General features: G+C 42.1%; 1 protein-coding gene across 2 annotated transcripts in view; it reads right to left on the bottom strand.

Moving 5' to 3' along the window:
- C9H14orf39 (chromosome 9 C14orf39 homolog) overlaps positions 1-21,224 on the bottom strand; it is a 96,107-nt gene that overhangs the window by 36,259 nt on the left and 38,624 nt on the right. For both annotated transcript variants that reach the window (XM_068254428.1, XM_068254427.1), the window contains 6 exons: positions 18,354-18,474; positions 13,540-13,613; positions 9,690-9,826; positions 4,744-4,829; positions 1,840-1,913; positions 421-473 (listed from right to left, as the gene is read on the bottom strand). In XM_068254428.1, coding sequence (XP_068110529.1) covers positions 421-473; positions 1,840-1,913; positions 4,744-4,829; positions 9,690-9,826; positions 13,540-13,613; positions 18,354-18,474 — 545 coding nt within the window. The remainder of the gene's footprint in view (positions 1-420; positions 474-1,839; positions 1,914-4,743; positions 4,830-9,689; positions 9,827-13,539; positions 13,614-18,353; positions 18,475-21,224) is intronic.

Raw genomic sequence — 21,224 nt, 5'->3', positions numbered from 1 at the left:
TGGGCCTTAGGGTGAAGACCCGTGGTCACTTAGACTCTGTGCTCTGGGTGGTTCTCGTCTCAGTGGTAAGGTCAACAGTTTTCCCTGTGAAGCATAACACAGGGTGGCTGGTCAGCATCTTTGTATAAATATTTTTCAGGGAATGTCTTTATAAAGGATAAAGGCCATGCTGAGAATCCCCCAAAAAGAGATGGACTAATCCAAAACCAGTAATGTCAGATTTCTACAACCTACTGTAAGTGACAGCAACATAGGAGATAAGTAATTTATGGCTCATTTTACTCTGGAAGAAATGTACTTCTTATTTGTATGTTTTAAATTTTAAGATTTTCGCGACAGTTGCTCTTTAAATAGTGCATTGTAATTAACCTGTAAGCAGAACACACTGGATATGTCACAAGCATTACGCGTTATATTTACCAGTTTGGCTGACATCCATTGGTTGAAAGCCTTGCTTCTGAGTAGAAACCATTCTAAATCCATTTGGGCATATAAAAAATAAATATTAAGAGAGAGAGAGAGAGAGGGAGAGAGAGAGAGAGAGAGAGAGAGAGAGAGAGAGAGAGAGAGAGAGAGAGAGAGAGAGAGAGAGAGAGTAAAAGTGAGAGAGTGATCCACTGGCGATAAAATATGTGCCTACTTTCAAATGTTTTTTATTTATTACTGTGATCTAAAAGTTTTCAAACAAGTCCTGAAGTAGTTGAAGAAAACCAACTTACACAAATGGAAAAAGTATTATATTTGATGCAGGCCTGGAGCCTATAGGCACGGATGTCCTGGCACCATAGACTTCACCCTCCATGAAACTACAAACCCCCACCGAACTGCACCACAAGTGTGCTGGCTGTCCCAGCTGTCACTTCTCCCTTACTTCCCTTGCCCATCATAGGTAGCTACAGGTGTCCCCAGTATTAGGTAGCTAGAAGTACCTCAGTATTAAGTAGCTAGAGGTGCCCCCGACTGAAGGGAGGTCTCGCCACCAGGATGCAGAGAGCAGGGTGAGTAGCCTCTCATATACACTCTCATCAGGACTCTGAATAGAGAAAGAGGGGGCACTAAGGGAGGGTAGTGAGCCGCCTTTCCATCATCAGGCGCCTGTAGGCACGTGCCTACAGTGCCTTATGGTAAATCAGGCCCTGATTTGATGATATATTTACTGAAAAAAATGATCTAATAACACATCTGCATGTGGCAAAGTATGTGTATTTGGTGTGACCCCTTTATGCAGCAATAACTGCAACTAAAAGTTTGCAGATCTGTCTTGCACATCGACTCACATGAATGTTAGCCCATTTTACAGTATAGAACAACTTAAAGAGGAACTCCAGTGAAAATAATGTAATAAAAAAGTGCTTCATTTTTACAATATTTATGTATAAATGATTTAGTCAGTGTTTGCCCATTGTAAAATCTTTTAAATCCCTGATTTACATTCAGACATTTGTCACATGGTGACATTTCTCCTGCTGGCAGGTGATGTAGCTGCTGCATGCTGTTTTGGCAGTTGGAAACAGCTGTAAACAGCTATTTCCCACAATGCAACAGGGTTCACAGACAGGAAACTGCCAGGAGTACCATGGTCCTCAGAGTTTCTTGTGGGAGGGGTTTCACCACAAACTTGTCTGTTTGTGAAAAGTAATAGATTTCTCATGTAAAAGGGGGTATCAGCTACTGATCGAATCGAATAGTCAATCGTACAGCCAAATCGCTAGATCTAGCCTAGATGTATGGCCACCTTTAAACTTTTTATCTGTACAAGACGATAAATGGATAAGGAGAGATTATTCATTGTAAGTTTTGTAAAGCAACTCTAGAGGCAGACTGATCATTTGCATTTACCTGAAGTGAACTTGATGGTGTGTACTTGTTAGTCCGAATGCAGAGTTCTCATTTTTGTCTTGAGCTAATAGCTCCTGAGAAAATAAAAGCAACAAGCACAGCATTCCACCTTTATGTTATTACTTATTCATAACTTTATTGCAAAGCGGTGTTGAGCTATACACGAAAAACACAAAGACATACCGGTAATACTGTATATCTCAACTTGCTATTCTTTAGGAGTTCATGTTAATCGGTTGTAGACAAAAAAGACACACATACAACTAAAGCTATGTGGAACATATGCTCTGGCCTTCCGCTGAGAGCACAAAGTTAAAGTTCTTGTATATACCAGGCATTTTCTGTGCACTGTTCAATGTCTCTCTATTCAGAGAGCCAGCTGTTCACTACTCTCTGGACAATGACTGGAAAACTAAACACAGAGGAACAGCGTTCAGATCTATGTATCTTGCATGACCCTGAGTTACATTCAAACTACTTATCTGTAGAAATCGCAATTTATAGACTGTTGGGTAACTACTGGTTAACCTTGTTTAGATCTTCAAAAAAAACTTTCATTATTTCTGCTTTCCATTAATAAAAAAAAAACTGAAAATGAAAGTTTTTTTTTTTCCATTCCACGCAATGCTCATTTCAACTTCCAATCGCAACATAAAATGTTGACTGTAAATTAATGTTTTTTAACCACTTGAGGACTATAGGCTTACACCCCCCTAGTGAGTGACCAGGCTATTTTTTGCTATTTAGGCCGCTGCAGCTTTAAGGCCTAGCTGCAGGGCCGTACAACTCAGCACACGAGTGATCGCCTTTTCTTTTCAGCCCACCAAAAGAGCTTTCTGTTGGTGGGCTGTGATCCCTGCAGGGATGTTTATTTTTTTTTTACAAATATTTATTTTCTTTTTTTATTAATAAATGTTACTATTTATTTATTTATTTTAAACTCCGCCCTCCCTCCCCCCGCCAGCCAATCCTAGTGATCGGCTCTCATAGACATCAGCCTATGAGAGTCGATTGCTCTCCTACCTCTCAGGGGGACAGCCGTGACACTCGCCTTAGATCGCAGCGCTGTACACTGTAAATAGACAGTGATCGCCACTGGCAGACTGATCATTCAAGCAGAGACTCAAAACCCCGCCCCAGGGCTTGACGCCAATTGGTGTTAGGCAATCCTGGGCCTGCCGCCGCCCATTGGCGTGACGCAGTCGTTAGGTAGTTAATCTTAATGGACAACTAGTCTTGTTGTTGATCATATAAAGGCCAGGAATCATGACCTTTCATCTGAAAAATGGTGTGAAGCACAAACAGGAATATGGGCAAATATATGGGCAGGTTATTCTTAATAAATCCAGGACAGGTCTGCGGGATCACTTATGTCCTGCTGCTCAAGAGTTCTACTAGAACCAGTACTCTAACAATGCTTGAAGACTGACAAACCATCAAGGGGTTAATGAAAAGAGCACTATGGCAAAAATTAGGCTACTGGGATAACCCTGTTAGCATGTAACTAATATGAGAAGCACCAGATACTAAGCATTTTTCTTTTTAAAGTCTGCTTGAAAGGTTAATATAGACAGTATATGTAGAGATTCTGCCTGTCCTCCCCCTCTGCTGACTTGGGAGCTGCACTGTAAAGCCTTGTACCTACCAGACGATATTTGCGTGGATGTTACCCGACGTCGGGGGAACATCATTTAACATAATCACGTTAAACAATGTTGCCCCCCGTGGCGATCACACATTGTTAAGCGCAAACACAGTAGATCGGTCTAAACCCCCCCGACGCCTCCGCACAAAGTACTGTGATCGCTAACTTCACGTTCGTGCCTGTCTTGTAGGCACGTGACGTCGTGAGCAGGAAGGGGCGTCGCTTAATGACCGTCAGCCAGGGAACGCCGCTGGACCTGTCGGGTGGTGAGTACGCAGCTTTACAGCTAATTGTTCCTCTCTTCGCTGAAGACATTGGAATGCATGCTGGTCAGGGAGTGCTGTGGATGATCACAGATAAGCAAATAAGCAAGGTAAATGACTTAACACTGTGTTTTACACTCAGCTCCAGTGCTGTGATCTTCCCCAGCACTCCCTGAGCAGTCTACATGTCCCGTACAGCTTGAGCAGGGAGAGGAGAGGATACATCAGTTGTTACAGCACAGCCTGAGTAAGGAGGGTGGGAGTACAGTACGTTACATAGCTTGAAAAACGACAGGCAGGATCTCTGCCTATGCTGTCTACTGCCTTTCAAGCCCACATATGAAAAAAAAATTGATGCTTCTAATATTAGCCACATGCTACCGGGTTATCCTAGTAGCCTAACTTTGGTCATAGTGCCCCTTTAATGTTTCCTGAACAACACACATGTCCATGCAATAAATTGTGGAACGCATAAATGTTTTCCACATATGAACACTTGTGGTGTTCGGGAAACCATGCACAAAAAGACATGACGTCAACCATACATTAGCAAAAGGAAATGAGAACTTAATAACATAGGCACACACTAAGGGCTGGTGCACACCAGAGCGGTTCTGGAGCGTTTTGAAAAACGCTAGCTGTTTGAAAACTGCTTGGGTAATGTATTTCAATGGGCTGGGGCACACCAGAGCGGTTCGTTTTTTCCACAAACGCAAACTTGGGGGCTGCAGCATTTCTTAGATTTCTGAGGCGTTTCTGCCTCAATGGTAAAGTATAGGAAAGTGGAAAACCGCTCTGAAAAATGCTAGATCAGAGCAGTATCTGCTTCACAAAAATGCTCCAAAAATTGCTAGGCATGTTTAGAAAAACCTCTCTAAACCTGCCTAGAATAGCTCTGAAAATCTTCTTCAAAAACCTCTAGCGGTTTGTGGATCTGCTGGAGGTTTTTGGGGTGCACTGGTGCTAACACTTCTAAATAAGCATAAAAAGGAAAACCTGATTATCTTCTTCCATTGACTCATCTTGGCTTATAACTTTGCTGACACATTTTTGTGCGTTGTTTCTTTTTTCTTCTTTACCTACTAAAAACATGTACAAGCCATCTTAATGCACAGAACAAAATGGGTAGGATATAAGCTTAGTTCTAACGATACAGTACATATGGTTTGGATAACGTTAAAATGGATTTGTTTTGTTTGGACTTTTACTACTGTCTGTATTTATTCTTACTGATCCTAGGCTGTCCTACAGCTGTATAGATGTTCTCCAGTTCTCACTGTCACTGACATGACAAACTGAAAATGCTATGGCAGCATACCTCCCAACTTTTTGAGGTCAGAAAGAGGGACACTTAACCCCCACCCTTGCCACACCTCTAACCACGCCTCAACACACCCCTAGTCATGCATACCATAAAGATATCATAAGAAAAATATGTTGTTTTATAATTCAAACTAAACTGGTCCTTTTTATCCCAGTTCATTGTCCTTCAAATTAACATTTGCAAATAACAAGTATATCATGTTAAAAGATAGGAATACCTTAAAGAGTAACTGTCGGCCATAAAATAAAAAATCAATTCTTTATTTTTATCTGGTAAACTAGTAATAAGGCTGCTAACCAGGCAATCCTAAAGTCTCTTTTAAAATCTCTATTACTTCTCTTGTTGCTAAATGATCATTCCCCAGTTTACCAGACTCTTTTTTGGTACAAACCAAAATTTGGTACACAAGAAGGAAGTTGCAGGGCATGCTGGGTTGTCCTTTATTACTTCTGTACTTCCCCTCAGACTTAACTAATGCAGCCTGATTGGCTAAAGCCTCTTTCCCTCCTGTTTTCCCTCCAACACCTCTGTTCCTCTCTGATTGGCCAATATTTCTCATGCTGAGACAATGCACTTCCTATAGTGAAGGGCAGGCAAATCAGGCAGAGGAGACTAAGGGAGGAAATTACCGTATTTTTCGGACCATAAGACGCACTTTTTCTTCCCCAAAAGTGGGGTGTAAAAGTGACTGCGTCTTATGGTCCGAATATGACCTCAAAGTCATGCAGTGCGGAATGAGCGAGGCGGTCAAAGTGGCAGCAGCAGAGCTGTGCGAGCAGGAGAGAGATCTGTACTTCATATCGCCGCTCTCCAACAAGCTCCAGATGCATTGCACAGCCGCGCACTAGTTACCCCGGTATTCCCATTATGTGACCATGGGCTGCGGTGTCCTGCGGTCTCGCATCTTAGTTGTAGGGGAATCTTCTAACCTCAGCGCAGAAGCCATTGGGCAGCCGTGATCGGCAGATCTCCGCACGCTGGGAAGGGCTGTATCAGTAAGGACATCGGGTGTCCTGCGGTCTCGCATATCAGACGTAGCAGAATCTTCTAACTTCAGCATAGGAGCCATTGAGCAGCCGAGATCGGCAGAATCCCCCGCGCTGAGTCGCCACTAAACAAGTTCCTTCATCCCCGCTCTGCAATTGTAACTTTAATTGCCGTTCTATTGGCTGTGATGGTCTCTCCGGCGGGATAACAGCTGTGTCTGCGGGCCAATCACTACACTCGCTTGCGCAACCGAGTGCAGTGATTGGCCCGCAGACACAGCTTTTGTCCCACCGGAGAGACCATCGCAGCCAATAGAATAACGGCAATTAAAGTTACAATTGCAGAGCGGGGATGAAGGAACTTGTTTAGTGGCGACTCAGCGCGGGGGATTCTGCCGATCACGGCTGCTCAATGGCTCCTATGCTGAAGTTAGAAGATTCTGCTACGTCTGATATGCGAGACCGCAGGACACCCGATGTCCTTACTGATACAGCCCTTCCCAGCGTGCGGAGATCTGCCGATCACGGCTGCCCAATGGCTTCTGCGCTGATACAGCCCTTCCCAGCATGCAGCGATGTCAGCCTGGGGCAAGCATGACACAACTTCCCTGCACGCAGCATGTGAAGCAGAGACGCAGGGAGGTGAGGGTATCGATGCGAGCACTGGCATATCGGGTGTCTATTGGAGGCAGGGACCCACAGGAAGATAAACCACGCCTACTGGAAGAGCCAGGTCAGCTCTGCAAAGTGTAAGCTTTTTATCTCTCTGTGGGTAAGCTGTTGCGATCTGAACTGAGCCACCTATACATGCATGCATGGTGGCGGTGTGTGTGGTTCCTTATAGTATGTGGGGGAGGGGAGGCACTGTGTGAGAAGAGAGGTAGTGGCATATGTGGGGGCCTGGGTTCAGAAATAAAACACTGTGTGATGGAGGGAGGTGATGCTTTGTAATGGAATGATCAGGAGTGGAGCAGGGGATGTTTAGGCTTCTGGTTTATGGTGGGTACCAGGTAGATGGAGGTAGTGCTGCTGTATAGGGGGTAATAGTGTATGGGGAGAGGAGACAGATGAATGGCTGTTGGCAAGGGTAGGATGGGCTGGAGATGCAGTGAATGGGGGCTGCTGGTGAGGCTGGAATGGGCTGAGGCTGCAGTGAATGTGGGGTTAGTGTAGATAGTGGGAGCAGTGGGAGATGCTTTAGCTGGAGTAGCCACAGGGGTTACTTTAGCTGCTTAATGCAGATTAGGAGATAGAGAAAGTTTGGGGATGGGCAGGGTGATGCTCCACAAGATGCCCCTCACCATGGATGCACCAGGCTTTGTTTTTTGTTTTTTTCCTGGTTTTTGTCCTCTAAACCTAGGTGCGTCTTATGGTCTGGAGCGTCTTATGGTCCGAAAAATACGGTACATCAGAATTGGCTTCCTAATAGCCAAATGAGAAATGCTAAGAAGGATTTTCTCTTTTTTACTGTAGAAAAATCACTAAAATAAAAACATGGACAGTGCAATATATATGTTATGTAAGTAGAGCAAGTATTTATCTACTTATACATGTGTTTTTTTTTTCTGAGATAGTATGGCTGACAGCTCCTCTTTAAGTTATAAGTTTATCATCAATTAATAATGGCAGTATTTGTATAGCGCCTTTCTCCTGTCGGACTCAAAGCGCTTGCGAGGCAGCCACTAGGGCGCGCTCTATAGGCAGTAGCAGTGTTAAGGAGACTTGCCCAAGAAACTCCTTACTGAAATAGGTGCTGGCTTACTGAACAGGCAGAGCCTAGATTTGAACCCAGGTCTCTTGTGTCAGAGGCAGAGCCCTTAACTATTACACTATCCAGTCAATGCATTTTTCAGTAGAAAACTACATGTATTTACACATATCTGTACATGAGTGCTGACAAATGGGGGAGAAAGAGGGACTGGGTTCCCAAACAGGAACTGTCCCTCCAAAGGAGGGACAGTTGGGAGTTATGTGGCAGTAGAATCGTGATAAGATTAATTCAGTTGCTCCAGTATAAAAAGTGAATGTTCTCCACATATGTATAAAAAGTGGAAGGAGCAGCTGAAAGCAATGTCTTGTTCTATGAGAGCATAAAAGTAACACCGAAGTGAAGTTGTTGTTTTTTATGATACAATAAATTGTTTGTATAGCACAGATAGTTAATAGAACATTAATAGCAAAGAAAAAGTCTCATATTTTTATTTTCAGTTATATGGGTTTTGTTTTATATTAATGCATCATTCTGTCATATATGCAATTTACAAACCACACTCTGTATTTTAAACTATGAAACAGAGCAGAGCTTGACCCTTTGATTCTCCTGGCAGCAAAACCTTATCTGAAGCTGTCTCATGTTTCTTTGATGTGTGATCAGTGTCTCTGATTTATAAGTGCTTCAGAAACCAGCACTGTAGCCAACCCAAATTGGGTCAAAGAGCTTAAAGAAGCTCTGTTGCATAGATAACAACTGAAGTTTCGTAACTCTTCCAGTACTGGAAACAATATGAGACTATTTTCTTTGCTACAAATGTTCTATTTCTTAGCTGTACTACACATACAAGTCATTATCTTATACGTTTATTTTTACTTCAGATTCCTTGTAAGAACACTGAAATTAAACTGAGGCCAGGGAAAGTATTGGCTCCATAAATATCTATCATTGCTACAGAGGGAGAAAGGATACAAACTTCTTAGCTAATACCCACTCATTTGAGAAAGCACACTGTGAAGTATCCACAGCCAGTGATGATCTGGTGAGCCATGTCATCTGTTGATTTTGTCAGGACAGCCATCTACCAGAACATTTTATAGCAGTTTATGCATCCCTCTGCTGACAAGGTTTATGGAGATGCTAACTTTATTTTCCAGCGGTGCTTGGTACCTGCCCCCACTGCCAAAATATCAATACCTGGTATAAGCACTGTGCTTGACTGGCCAGCAAACTCGCCTGACCTAAACTCCACAGAGAATCTATTCAAGCTGAGAGAAACCAGAGCCAAAAATTCAGAGGAGCTGAAGACAGCTACCAAGGCATACCGGGCTTCCATACCACCTCAGCAGTGCCACACACTGATCGCCTCCATTCCACACCCCATTGATGCAGTAATTCATGCAAAATGAGCCTTCAAGCTCTGCCCTTTGGCCAATAAAACCCACATGGCTTTCAAAATTTGGAAGGTCCTTTTCAAGTTGGGGCAGCAAATCCTACAGACCTACTGCAATGTACCCATTGCCCAATGGCAAGGGGTTCATACCCATCTTTGTTTGCCTCAAGAGGTGGGAGTAAAGCAATACAATGAGGGGGACATGTGGTGCTATCTGGTCACTATCTTTAATAACTGAGGACCAAGCAGCCATTCCCGCTGAGGTAATAAGGTGAAAGGGTCTTTTAGCAGACCACTTAGTCCTTTGCACCAGTCAGGCTGGATTAAGTTAGCTGAGCACTGAAACTCTAAAAAATTGATACACTTCAGTCAATACAGAAGAAGACTTCAAGCAAATTGACAATACACCAGAAGAATCTGGCAACAGGCAAGATGACAAAGATCCTTCAAGCGACAAAAAAAAACCTGCTGGGTCCAGTTGTCCATGATGTAAATGAGTATCCTGTACTCAGATGGAATATTACATACCTGTGTGATCTGACTGCGATAAGAAGCTGACATGTTTTTGTGGCTGATCTCGCTTTTGAGGAAAATTAGGGAGCTGGAGTTTTCTTAAGAATTTTTCTTTTGACTGATTTAAGCTCGGTCTTTCTTCACTGAAAATTCTGTTAAGAAATTTAATAAAATTGAGCATTAATGTTCCAACATCTTTAGAAGGGAATGCATATAATGAATTGTATGTATGTACTGTGTTTAGTAGATATGTTTTACATTCAATCACTTGTACTGTACTTAAAGATTTTAGCAAAAGTACAACATAAGTTGAAATATATAGATATTGGCATATATCATAATTTTTCAATGTCGACACTTAGAACGTCCAGAAATACTGTATTTTTTGGACTATAAGACTCACTTTTTCTCCCCCAAAAGTGTGTGTGTGTGTGTGGGGGGGGGGGGGGGTGGGGGGGGAGAGTCACTGCATCCTATAGTCCAAATACAGGGATTTGCTGACTTGTGAACGCTTGCCAATACAAATCTCCAACACGCCACAATGTCAGGGACTCCCTGTACTGTGCCCATGCAGAGGCGAATACAGGGGGACAAATGGAGGACACAAAGGGGCATAGAGAAGGCCACAAGGAGGACAAAGGTAGACACATGGGGACACAGGAGAACACAAGGGGGACAGAGGAGGACACAGGGAGACACAAGAGATACAAGGGGGCATAAGGTACAAAGGTGGCACAAGCCACAAGATGTCCCTTCACCATGGATGCACCAGGTTTAGTATATATATTTTTCCCATGGTTTTTGTCCTCTAAATCTAGCTGCGTCTTATGGCCAGGAGCGTCTTATAGTGCGAAAAATACGGTAATATGCATAGGCTGGTAACACACTTGTCTGTTTCTTTATGTGCCTTTTCTGTGTTTGTCATATGGAACTGCCGTTTGCAGGCCAGAGTATGCTACACGCAATATATTTACAGGTGTTTCAAAGTCTATCTTCTACAGTATAATCTCGTTATAATAAACTCTGATATACCGTATTAAGCATTTGGTTATAGTAAACTATCTCTCCAGGTCCCGGTCAATCTCCATTATAAGTCTATGGGAGCAATGTGTGGTATAGTAAACTCTGAAATAAAACTTCAGTTACAGTAAACCTGTTTTTTGGCCCCCTTTGTGACGCTGACTCTGTATATAGTACACAGTGGACAGTGCATGCGTCATATGTCAATGTGAAACCCATGGTCAACTGCTCTCTTTAGGCTGGTTGCAAGTGAATTGATGCTTGATAACCTTTAAAAGACAAGAATGGCACCAGCGCTGGACATACAGTACTGTACAGAGAAGCAGCCTGGGGAAAATGCGGAATAATGTGAACATAAACAAAAGAGAATGCAGTGTTACCACTTCCATGTTGCAATCACTGATAATAGTATCGTCACAGTCCTCCCTCGGGATTGTACGCACTCCTGGGTATCTCTTCCCTTGTTAGAGATGACGCTCCTGGTAGCATGTAGAGCGCAGTACAGGCTACTTTCACTTTGTAGTGCAGATCAGAGCGGGCCTACTCGCTGCAAAACTAAGGAGAAGATAGTGCTAAGACCCGCCTCCAGAGGTATTGGAGCCACTCGCATTACAGATGTGAGTGGGCTTATTATGATTTACTGCATTTTGAAGAGAGGCTTCATGATTGGCTCAAGTGTGAGCAGAAAGTTTTGCAGGTCATGTGCTGCAAGTCCCATCCACCGAGGTATCGGAGCCACTTACAGGAAGCAGGTGGCTACCTCTATTCAGTGATGGCTGTAATTTTGAAAGAGCCTTGAATACTGTACTAGCGATTTGTCCAGCCTGGCTATTCAGTCCTAAGGTATACTTTACCTTGTGGTCCACCAAATGTGCAAGTGCTTGTACTATACCTCCACTGGGAGGACAGAGTTTCTCCATTGCGGTAGAAAATGGCATACTGGGCAATTTCTAGGACAATTTCTGATATAGTAAACTTCCTATATAGGAAACCACTTTTCCTGTTCCCTTGGAGTTCACTATAACGAGGCGCTCAGTGTTGATGATACTGGCAGATGCTGTTTACTCCTATCTGTTATTGCCTGATGAAGCGGGTTTGTATCCCGTGAAACGCGGTGCACTTTATTTGAAGTATCCAATAAAATTGTTTTGACTGAAAATCCACAGTCGTGTGTTATGCTTGGAGGAGGTGAGTCCACCACTGCCTCCTCTATTACCAAGATGGGTTTTTAAGTTCTTTTAGTGTTTTTTTATCCTGTTGGCGCCTCTGTTATCCTATCATCTTCACTATAACGAGTTTATACTGTATTACATCCTCTGGTCCCTGTTGTCAATGCACACTCACTGCCATCATTTAAACCTATCAGCCTGTAGTTGGGCTTTATCAAAATGCAAAGACAAGGCATTCTTTTCTACAATAGGTCAGTACAAGCAGTCACAGATCTTGCACAGGAAGAGAAAAAAAAGAGAAATACATTAGACTGTAGCAACATAATTCATACTAGAACCTACAAGATATTAAGTGCATAAAGGCACTCAGCTAACGATAGTCAACGGATAAACCCCACAGAAGCCTCCTGCGCTGTCCAAGCGACGACCTCTACACATAGCAACGTTCCCATTTGTGTCATTCGCTATCTTCTGTCTCCATGTGCAGTAATTTATAAACTAAAACTACTTGAACAAGATAGGCATGTAACAGCCTCTTCTAGTATGCAATCTCCATGTTCATAATTCAAGTATGGGAAACATAATAAGCACTCGATGGGCTCCTGTAACAGCAGACCTAGTAAATTGGTCTTCAATACTTTTCTTTGCTGAATGATACTTTGGTAATCCTTTTACAGAAATGTTTATATTTTGTGCAAATGAATGTGTGTGTGTACAGTATACAGTATGTATATATATATATAAATATATATATGTGTGTGTGTGTGTGTGTGTGCGCGCTGGTATGACTCTGTATTGATTTTAAACGTATTTATTTATTCAAGTATTTATATAGCGCTGACATATTATGCAGCGCTGTAAAGGGTATATGGTCTAGTCACTAACTGTCCCTCAGAGAGGCTCACAATCTAGTCCCTACTTAGCCTAGGTTTATAAATGATAAGTAATGTAAGTATTTGTGATATAGTCTGAATTACATTTCAATATCTCTTTAAAGTGTACCAGAGCTGAAGAAAAGAAAAAGTTTTATACATACCTGGAGCTTCCTCCAGCCCCATGTGCACAGATCGCTCCCACGCTGCCTTTCCTCCGCTGTCTCCAGCTCCGGTACTGGGTCCCGTCATTTCTGTCAGTCTAAGCCAGTCTGACGTAAGAGAAGTACGTTCTTTGGTAACAGCCTCTGGAGAGATACGTAGAGGGCGCACTTTTCTTGCGCAGACTGTCCGCGACTGACAGAAGTAATGGGACCCGGTACTGGAGCTGCAGACAGGGAACGGCGGCATGGGAGCGATCCTTGTGTATGGGGCTGGAGGAAGCCCCAGATATGTATAAAACGTTTTCTTTTCTTACGTATACCTTAGTGGAAGAAGGTCATTATTTTCTACTAGTGGGAGCTTGCACATATCACTTAAGCCCTTACCACTACCACAACCACCAAAAAATACCAGGCTTCCCCACCGTGCCAGGATAGGAGCTGAACAAGGAGCTTCTGTGCCCATTGGAACTGGGCACAGTACTTTGAGGGTGTGAAGAAAAACATCCTGTGACACCTTGATGATCCCGTCCAATGGTTATAGCTACCTGTTAATTCCTATCAGAGGGGCTCATAATTTCTATCACCACTTTTTCTTCTTTTAGTAGCTAGCGACTTGTACGTGATAGATGGTCTTACTCACCTGGGATGAGAGTCAACCGACTGATTCTTGACTTGTGTATTTAGCTTACGCTGCTTTGCAAGATTTTCAATATGCTGAAAAGATAAAATACATATCACGTTTATGGAGCATCAAGTCTTTGTCATCATTAGAAGATTTACACAGCACAGGAATATACTGAGAAAGTGCGGTATCATGCATTAACCTTTTTTTATTTTAAAATCATAAAACCATGCTATTGAGTCATTGGGCCATATGCAATTCACTTTTTCACCTGAGTTTTCTCCTGGGAGATAATTTTTCATCTTCAGTTTAAAATAAATTTCCAGCACTTTTCAACTAAAAAAAGTACCAAAAAGTAGGCGAGAAAGTACTATTAAAATTATTTTGAGTATTTTCTTGCTTGTTGGTGGCTTAAAAGGCATTTTATTGACAAGTTAAAAATTATCACCTAGGAGAAAACTCATGTGAAAAAGTGAATTGCATATAGGCCATTGTGCATTTTGGCGATCTCTGCTTTCGTCAGATCATCGCCGAAATGCGTAATGACACAATAGCACACTGACACTGGATCCACCTCTCTCACCTGGCTCCTCTCTCAGTAGATTAGAGTACTCCAACTTACACCCACACTGCTGGCCACGGCTTGGGGAGGAAGGACAGTACCAGGCACCGCCTGAGGGAAATCCTTGATTTATTATATGCCGGCAACTTTTACACTCTAGTAAGTGCAATATGGTTGTATGATTTGAAAATAAAAAAGGTAAATGCATAATGCTCCTTTTTCTCCTTAGAGCCCCATCAATGAACCACAGTATTGGAGCTGTGCTCTTTGCTATGCTACCTCAGAAATTGTTACTCTTGGTCCGTTATCCGGTCCATTGCAGGAATATATTGAAACCGGTTAAAAAAAAGGATAAATTCACTTTTAAGGGTAACTATATATGTTTTGGTTCTGCCCTGTAGTAGTAAACCTATGGGATAGGAACCACTTCCTTATCCGAGGTGACCTGAGTATCTACAGTTGGCCTGTTGGAACCCCTGTTCTATGAACAGAATATGGAAGTATTGTACAGTATTTTTCAGGACACGGCTTCTAAACAGCAGTTAACCTAATTCACGATAAATGTTTAATGACAAATTTGTTGATGTTACTAGTACTTCTACAGTGTTGTAACTATCTTTCAACCTGTTACACTTTTTGACTAAACGTATGATGTATATATGCTGATGCAAACTTCAATAAAAGTCTAGAACTAAAGAGTAACTGTAGTTACAAATGTACAGTAGTACAGTTATAATTTTTTTCCATCAGATCCACTTAATGGTAAATGCCACTACTCATATCAATCCTATTAGATCTAGAATAGGTTGGTAAAACATAGTTTCACACGGCAAGGGTTGGCATGTCACAATAATCCCATCATTCCCAGTCTACAGATGTGGGGGCTGGCAGCAATCCCCCATGACTCCTGTAGACAGGAAGTGACATAACAGATTATTGACAGGCTGCCTTCTGCTGCATAAAGTTAGTGTCACTACCCCTTCGTCACACAATGAAAATGACGTGAAAAGCAGTATTCACCATTAAGGGGAACAAAATGATACCTTCAGAAATGTTTGTAAGTACAGTTATCCTTTTAATTCAAAACCCCACTCCAATAGGACAGTATTGGATAGTATTGTTCAATAGGACAATATTGCTTTTCACGTGGCATGGTTGACGTTCACTAGCCTATTACAGTAGAAGCTGAAATTACAATAACCTTGGGGGAGGGGGGGGGGTGTCTAGGAAACCCAGTATTTAAGCACAGCAGAGCTACAAACAGGCTTGGAGGTTGGCTTTCACCACCTTGAGTACTGCCAGCAATTTGGTTGGTTGAGACTGCTGGTTAGATGAGTTACGGATAACCAGTCTCTGTATTCTTGTGAGAAATTGTCATTTTTCCTGAAAATTTGATTGACAAATTGCTGCACAAGTGTCTTTTATCCTCCTACCTGACACCATTATCTCATGTATACCTTGACACATATACATTAACATTCATGAACTGTAAATCTGCAATATGAAATGTTTTAAATCTTTAATGAAGAAAATAGAAATGTTTATAAAATTAGATTTCTAAAAGTCACAATTTGCCATGATTAATTAACTGTGACTAGCAGATATAACCCCGGAACCCATCAGACGTACTTTAGGTTTCAAGTTTTAACAATGTAAGTTCTGAATAAGTAGTATGTGTATGTCGGAGGGTACTTCTGTTTAGTTCGTGGGGAACTTCAACTTGTTGAAGTGAATTCAAAAGATAATTCAAAAGTGAACTAAAAGATAATGCTCGAAAAAACATTTGCACACAGTTTGGACTATTCCTAATAATTATATGTGTTACTGAGCACTTGAGATACACATTACAGGGGGGTACTGTCATTATTAAAGAGATATATAATTCAATAAAGCTGAGAAATACTGTGCTAGAAATATATATATATATATATATATATATATACACAGTATATACTAGTTGATTGCCGGGCGTTGCCAGGGTATGTATTTGGCTGGTGTCGGCTCCACCCACTTTTTCTTACCCTTACACACAATTACTCAATGACCTAGTTTGTGAGCTTTGCGGTCATTGGCATCAATAATTTGCATTGAAATGAAAAAAATCTGATTGGCTGTTTGTGGATTCACCCCCTTTTCTGAATCTGAACCCCAGTCACCCAATGACCAACTGTACCAGGTTTAAGGCTTGTGCCGTTAACAGTGCAATAATGGCAGAAATTAAATATTCCCGTTGAAAGTCAATAGGTGAATTTTGATTGGCTTTTGTAGGCTCCACCCACTTTATTGAATATTAATCCCAGTCACCCAGTGACCAACTGTGCAAAGTTTGAGAACCCTACTATAAACAGTGTAAGAATGGCTGCAGTTTACATTTGTCAGTGAAATTTGTATTTGTCTCCGCCCACTGATGACCCAGCATTGCCCGTGTATGTACTTGGCTGGTAAAAAAAAACTATGTTTGAAGGAGGCGCTATTGGTTAGTTACGCAATCTGTAATGAGTATATGTCACTACCAATATTATGTAGAGTAGAAAAGCTTTTATTGCTAATTAAAATAATTCTCCTGGAGTTAAATTATTTTAATTAGCAATAAAAGCTTTTCTACTCTACATAATATTGGTAGTGACATATACTCATTACAAACTGCGTAACTAACCAATAGCGCCTCCTTCAAACATAGTTTTTTTTGTCATATTGGAGAGGGGTTAAGAGGACACCCCGGATCCTGAAGGATTGGAAGCAGGATGAATCCTCCTCCACAAGTTAGTTAGGACATTTGGTCAGTGGCGCCCGTCATCTACCTACTTTGATGTACTTGGCTGGTGTTGGCTGCGCCCACTTTTCCTAACCCTAACACACAATTACTCAATGACTAAGTTGGTGAGCTTTGCGATCTTTGGCATCAATAATTTGCATTGAAATTAAACAAATCTGATTGGCTGTTTTTGGCTCCACCCCCTTTTATGAATATGAACCCCAGCTACCCAATGACCAACTGCACCAGTTTTGAGGCTTGCGCCATTACCAATGCAAGAATGGCAGCAATTAAATATTTCCCTTGAAAATCAATAATTAATTTTGATCGGCTTTTGTAGGCTCCACCCACTTTTCTGAATATTAATCCCAGTCTTCCAGTTTCCAACTGAGCAAAGTTTGAGCACCCTGCCATTAACAGTGGAAGAATGGCTGCAGTTTACATTTTCTCAGTGAAATGGAAGTAGGCAAAGCAGTGGCTGGATAGTGTACTGGTTAAGGGCACCGCCTTTGACATGGGAGACCAGGGTTCAAATCCTGGCCAGGGTCAGTATCTGTTCAATAAGGAGTACAAGGCCAGACTCACTAACACTGCAGCGTGGCCTCTTGAGCGCTTCCCAGTGGCTGCAGCTCTTGAGCGCTTTGAGTCCAACGAAGAAAAACGCTACACAAATCTTCAGATTATTATTATTAGTAGGATTATAGATACAATTGTTTATCCTATCAGTTTATTTCTACTTCAGGTTTGCTTTAATTGTAAAACATGTATGTGCACGGCAGCATGGCCGATGTTGGAGCCTTACAAATCAATATCAGTGATATTAGCCATATCTACACCGTGCATCTGAATAAAATCTTGTGCAAAAGCAGATGAAACCCAGCAGAGATACTTCAATGCAATTTGGAGCAGTTTGAAAACTTTTGGTTTCTAGAGTGGGCTGGAGTAGAATTTGACAATGGTGGAGTACTGCCACCCAGGGCCGGCTTTGTACTCTTTACCTCCCAAGGCCACTGTCACCAGCCGCCCCCCTTCATTATAGGTATTGAGATAACCCCTCCCCTCTTCCCTCCAGTATAGGTAGCCAGATGACCTCTCCCCCATTACTGGTAGTCAGACGACCCCTCCCCCTTCCCTCTAGTACAGTTAGCCTGATGACCCCCCCCCCCCCCCTTCTTTCAGTATAGGTAGCCAGCCCGCCTACTTCACATTGCAGCAGCCATCAGTGTCACTCATTTCTCCGCTTGTTTCCATTGCAGAAGCTTTCTCTTCCTTTCTGTCTCCAATGCTGCCCAACTCCATAGCCACCGACCACAATGCAAACGTGCACAGAGAGCAAGGTGGCTGCTGCACAGGTGGCTAGCAGCAGAGTACCGCAGTCAGGCGCTCGCCTGATCTGCACCAGTTTAGCCTGCTGCTTTGATGCCCTAGCTCCTGTGGCGCCCTAGGCCTTGGCCTAAATCCGGCCTGCTGCCATCCTTATTTGTCTTGGCTAATCTTGAAAAAATATACCATTACCTCTTTTATACATTGTATCTTAAGCTCGGTTTCATTCACATTCATTTTCAGCTCCAAAGTGGTGTGTGAAACTTCAGAAAGGTGTTGACGCGCTTCATTCGTGCGGTTCTTCACTTTTGCTCTATCGATGTAAGTTAAAGCATAGTAAATAGTATTGTGCTTTGGAACTATTGTGCTATAAAATACCCACTATATAAAAACAGGAGCTCCTCTGATGAATCTAACTTACAGGACATCCAAGGTGACCTGTGATGTGATATGTGACGTGTGTGAACAGTGCCAAGCACACAAATAACTATGCTGTGTTGCTTTTCTTCTTTCACAGCCGGAAAGAGTTAATGTTCAGCCATGCAACTGACAGTTTCTGCCTGGGTCGGACTATAGCGTAACCCTCACTGATAAGGAATTAAAGCCATAAAACACTTCCCTTGCAGTAAATGGCTACTGAGAGCAGGAAAGAGATAGAAAGGGTCACTAGTTCATAGATTTGAGCTGTGGCATACTTTTTATTATTATTATGTAGTATTTATGTAGGGCAGACATCTTCCACAGCGCTATACAGAGTATATTGGCTTGTCACTTAACTGTCCCTCAGAGGGGCTCACAATCTAACCCCTACCATAGTCACATGTCTATGTATGTATCGTGTCGTGTATGTATCATAGTCTAGGGCCAATTTAGGGGGAAGCCATTTAACTTATATTTATGACTTTTGGGTGTTGGAGGAAACTGTAGTCCCCAGAGTAAACCCACACAGACACTGGGAGGACATACAAACTCCTTGCAGATAGTGCCCTGGCTGGGATTCAAACCGAACCAGGGACCCAGCGCTGCAAGGCGAGAGTGCTAACCACCAAGCTGCCTTCAATGAATGTGCCATTGAGCAGAGATAATGAAGCAGTACAAATTTAAAAAGTAGATTCAAATATAAAATAAAACTGTGGGATATATATTTAAAAAAGTCATTTTTGAGAGTAGGAGGATAGATACAATTGTTTATCTAATCAGTTTATTTTCACCTCGAATGTCCTTTGTATACATACAAACCGCGAACATGCAAAACGGGCGTCTGGAGATATGTGTAGCTTAAATAACTGCTAGTATAATATCGGTAAATTTAGTGAAGAAGGAAAGAGGCAGAGTTGGAAAGGGGAGGTAAGGTTGTTGTTCGAAGCCTAATGCATTCGATTCTCCTGTATCTCCCTGATGGTGGCCATGAGTTGTCTTTCTAACATCCTGTCTGGTGCTTCAAATTTCACATCTCTTCCTCTCTCTGGACACATCAAGTAATGTTACAATGGAGGAGCAAGCAGGGCCCAGCTCCCATTTATCTTCTGTGGGTCCATACTGACTTGATGTTGGTCCTATTTCTGACCTGAGAGATGGTTTCCTACAAAGCTTCACCACCCACACTCCTCCTCCAACCCTTGTTTCGGACAGGTCTAAAGGTCCCACCATGTGACTTTTCAGAAATGTTTTTTTTATATAGATTCTTTATTTTTCTTTTTTATAATACATATTATCGCACATTATCAAATACAATGTAATATCAACAATAGATATGTGACATTCTAAAGGTATACAACACATCAGGTAATAATCTCTAGGAGAAAAGCATGGAGGTTAAGGTAATGTCTCACATATTATCAGCACGATAGTGCAAAAGTTCCACTTGTATAGACCCACCGGGTCATCGATAGCAATTTGCAGATTTATATAAGCATATCGAACCTTCCCCAAATATTGCATCATGTTAACTAGTTAACTATCGACCAGATCACCAGCGTCAGAGCATCTGGAGCTCCTGAAAAGGGAAACTACCAGATGGTCTGCGCTAGCGAAAAGCGACAGTATATTATATCCCAATGGGTTCTCAATAGTCATGTAGCAAATCGATTGTGTCAATTTATATTAATCCAGTTCCAGGAATATCACAGTGTATCTTGATATCCATATAATAATAAAAAGAAACAGAAAAAGAGAAAAAGAAAGGAATGTCAACAAAAAAAAAAGAGAGAGTACCATAGTAAAAAATAAAGAAAGAGAGGGAAAAAGGGAAAGGGGGGGGGGGGGGGGAGGTAGGGTCTTTGCAATTCAGAGACGGGCAGGCGCCCTAATGTCCAATGTATCTTCTGTAGGTCCTGACTGACTTGATGCTAGTCCTATTTCTGACCTGGGAGATGGTTTCCTACAAAGCCTCACCCCCCACACTTCTCCTCCAACCCTTGTTTCGGACAGGTCTAAAGGTCCCTACCCACCATGTGACTTTTCAGAAATGTTTTTTTCATGATATTGCGTAACTTTGTGTAAAAAAAATCAGTACACGATGTTTCACAATTAAGACCATGAGAGGCGATTGTTCCTTTTTAAATGACCGCCATGTTGGATTATATCACGGAGGATCGTTCCAAACCCCACTGACTTTTGTCATAATTTTCTACGATGGGGTAAACTATCGTTGTTTCCATGGTCACCAATGATGCTTGCAGATCCGGCCAGATGGATTGGGAAAAGATCGTTTGTTGGCGGAGATCTCAAATTCATCTGGCAGTGGGTACGTAGCTTAAGGCTCTTATGTGTCTACACAACCAACTATCCTGCGAGTACAGCACAACCAGATACTTATTCTATAAGACCTTAACTACAGGCAGAGCTCAGAGCATTGGACAAATGAGGGGCAAATGATCAGTGATATACAGTAGGTGTTATAAGAGACAGGGAAATGTGAAAGGAGATCACTGGGAGTGCAGAGGCATGTTAATAAACAGTTGCTAGGTGTTGAAGGGGTTTCTAAATAGGAAAAAGAGAACAGACTTGTTTTAATTATAATGCATAGAGATGCTTCTGATAAAACAGGGCAGTATTCTAGAT

The sequence above is a fragment of the Hyperolius riggenbachi genome, chromosome 9 (assembly GCF_040937935.1).
Source record: "Hyperolius riggenbachi isolate aHypRig1 chromosome 9, aHypRig1.pri, whole genome shotgun sequence".
In the NCBI taxonomy this organism is placed as follows: Eukaryota; Metazoa; Chordata; class Amphibia; order Anura; family Hyperoliidae; genus Hyperolius; species Hyperolius riggenbachi.
Note: the sequence above shows the minus strand (reverse complement) of the source record. Positions and strands in the feature narration are given on the sequence as shown.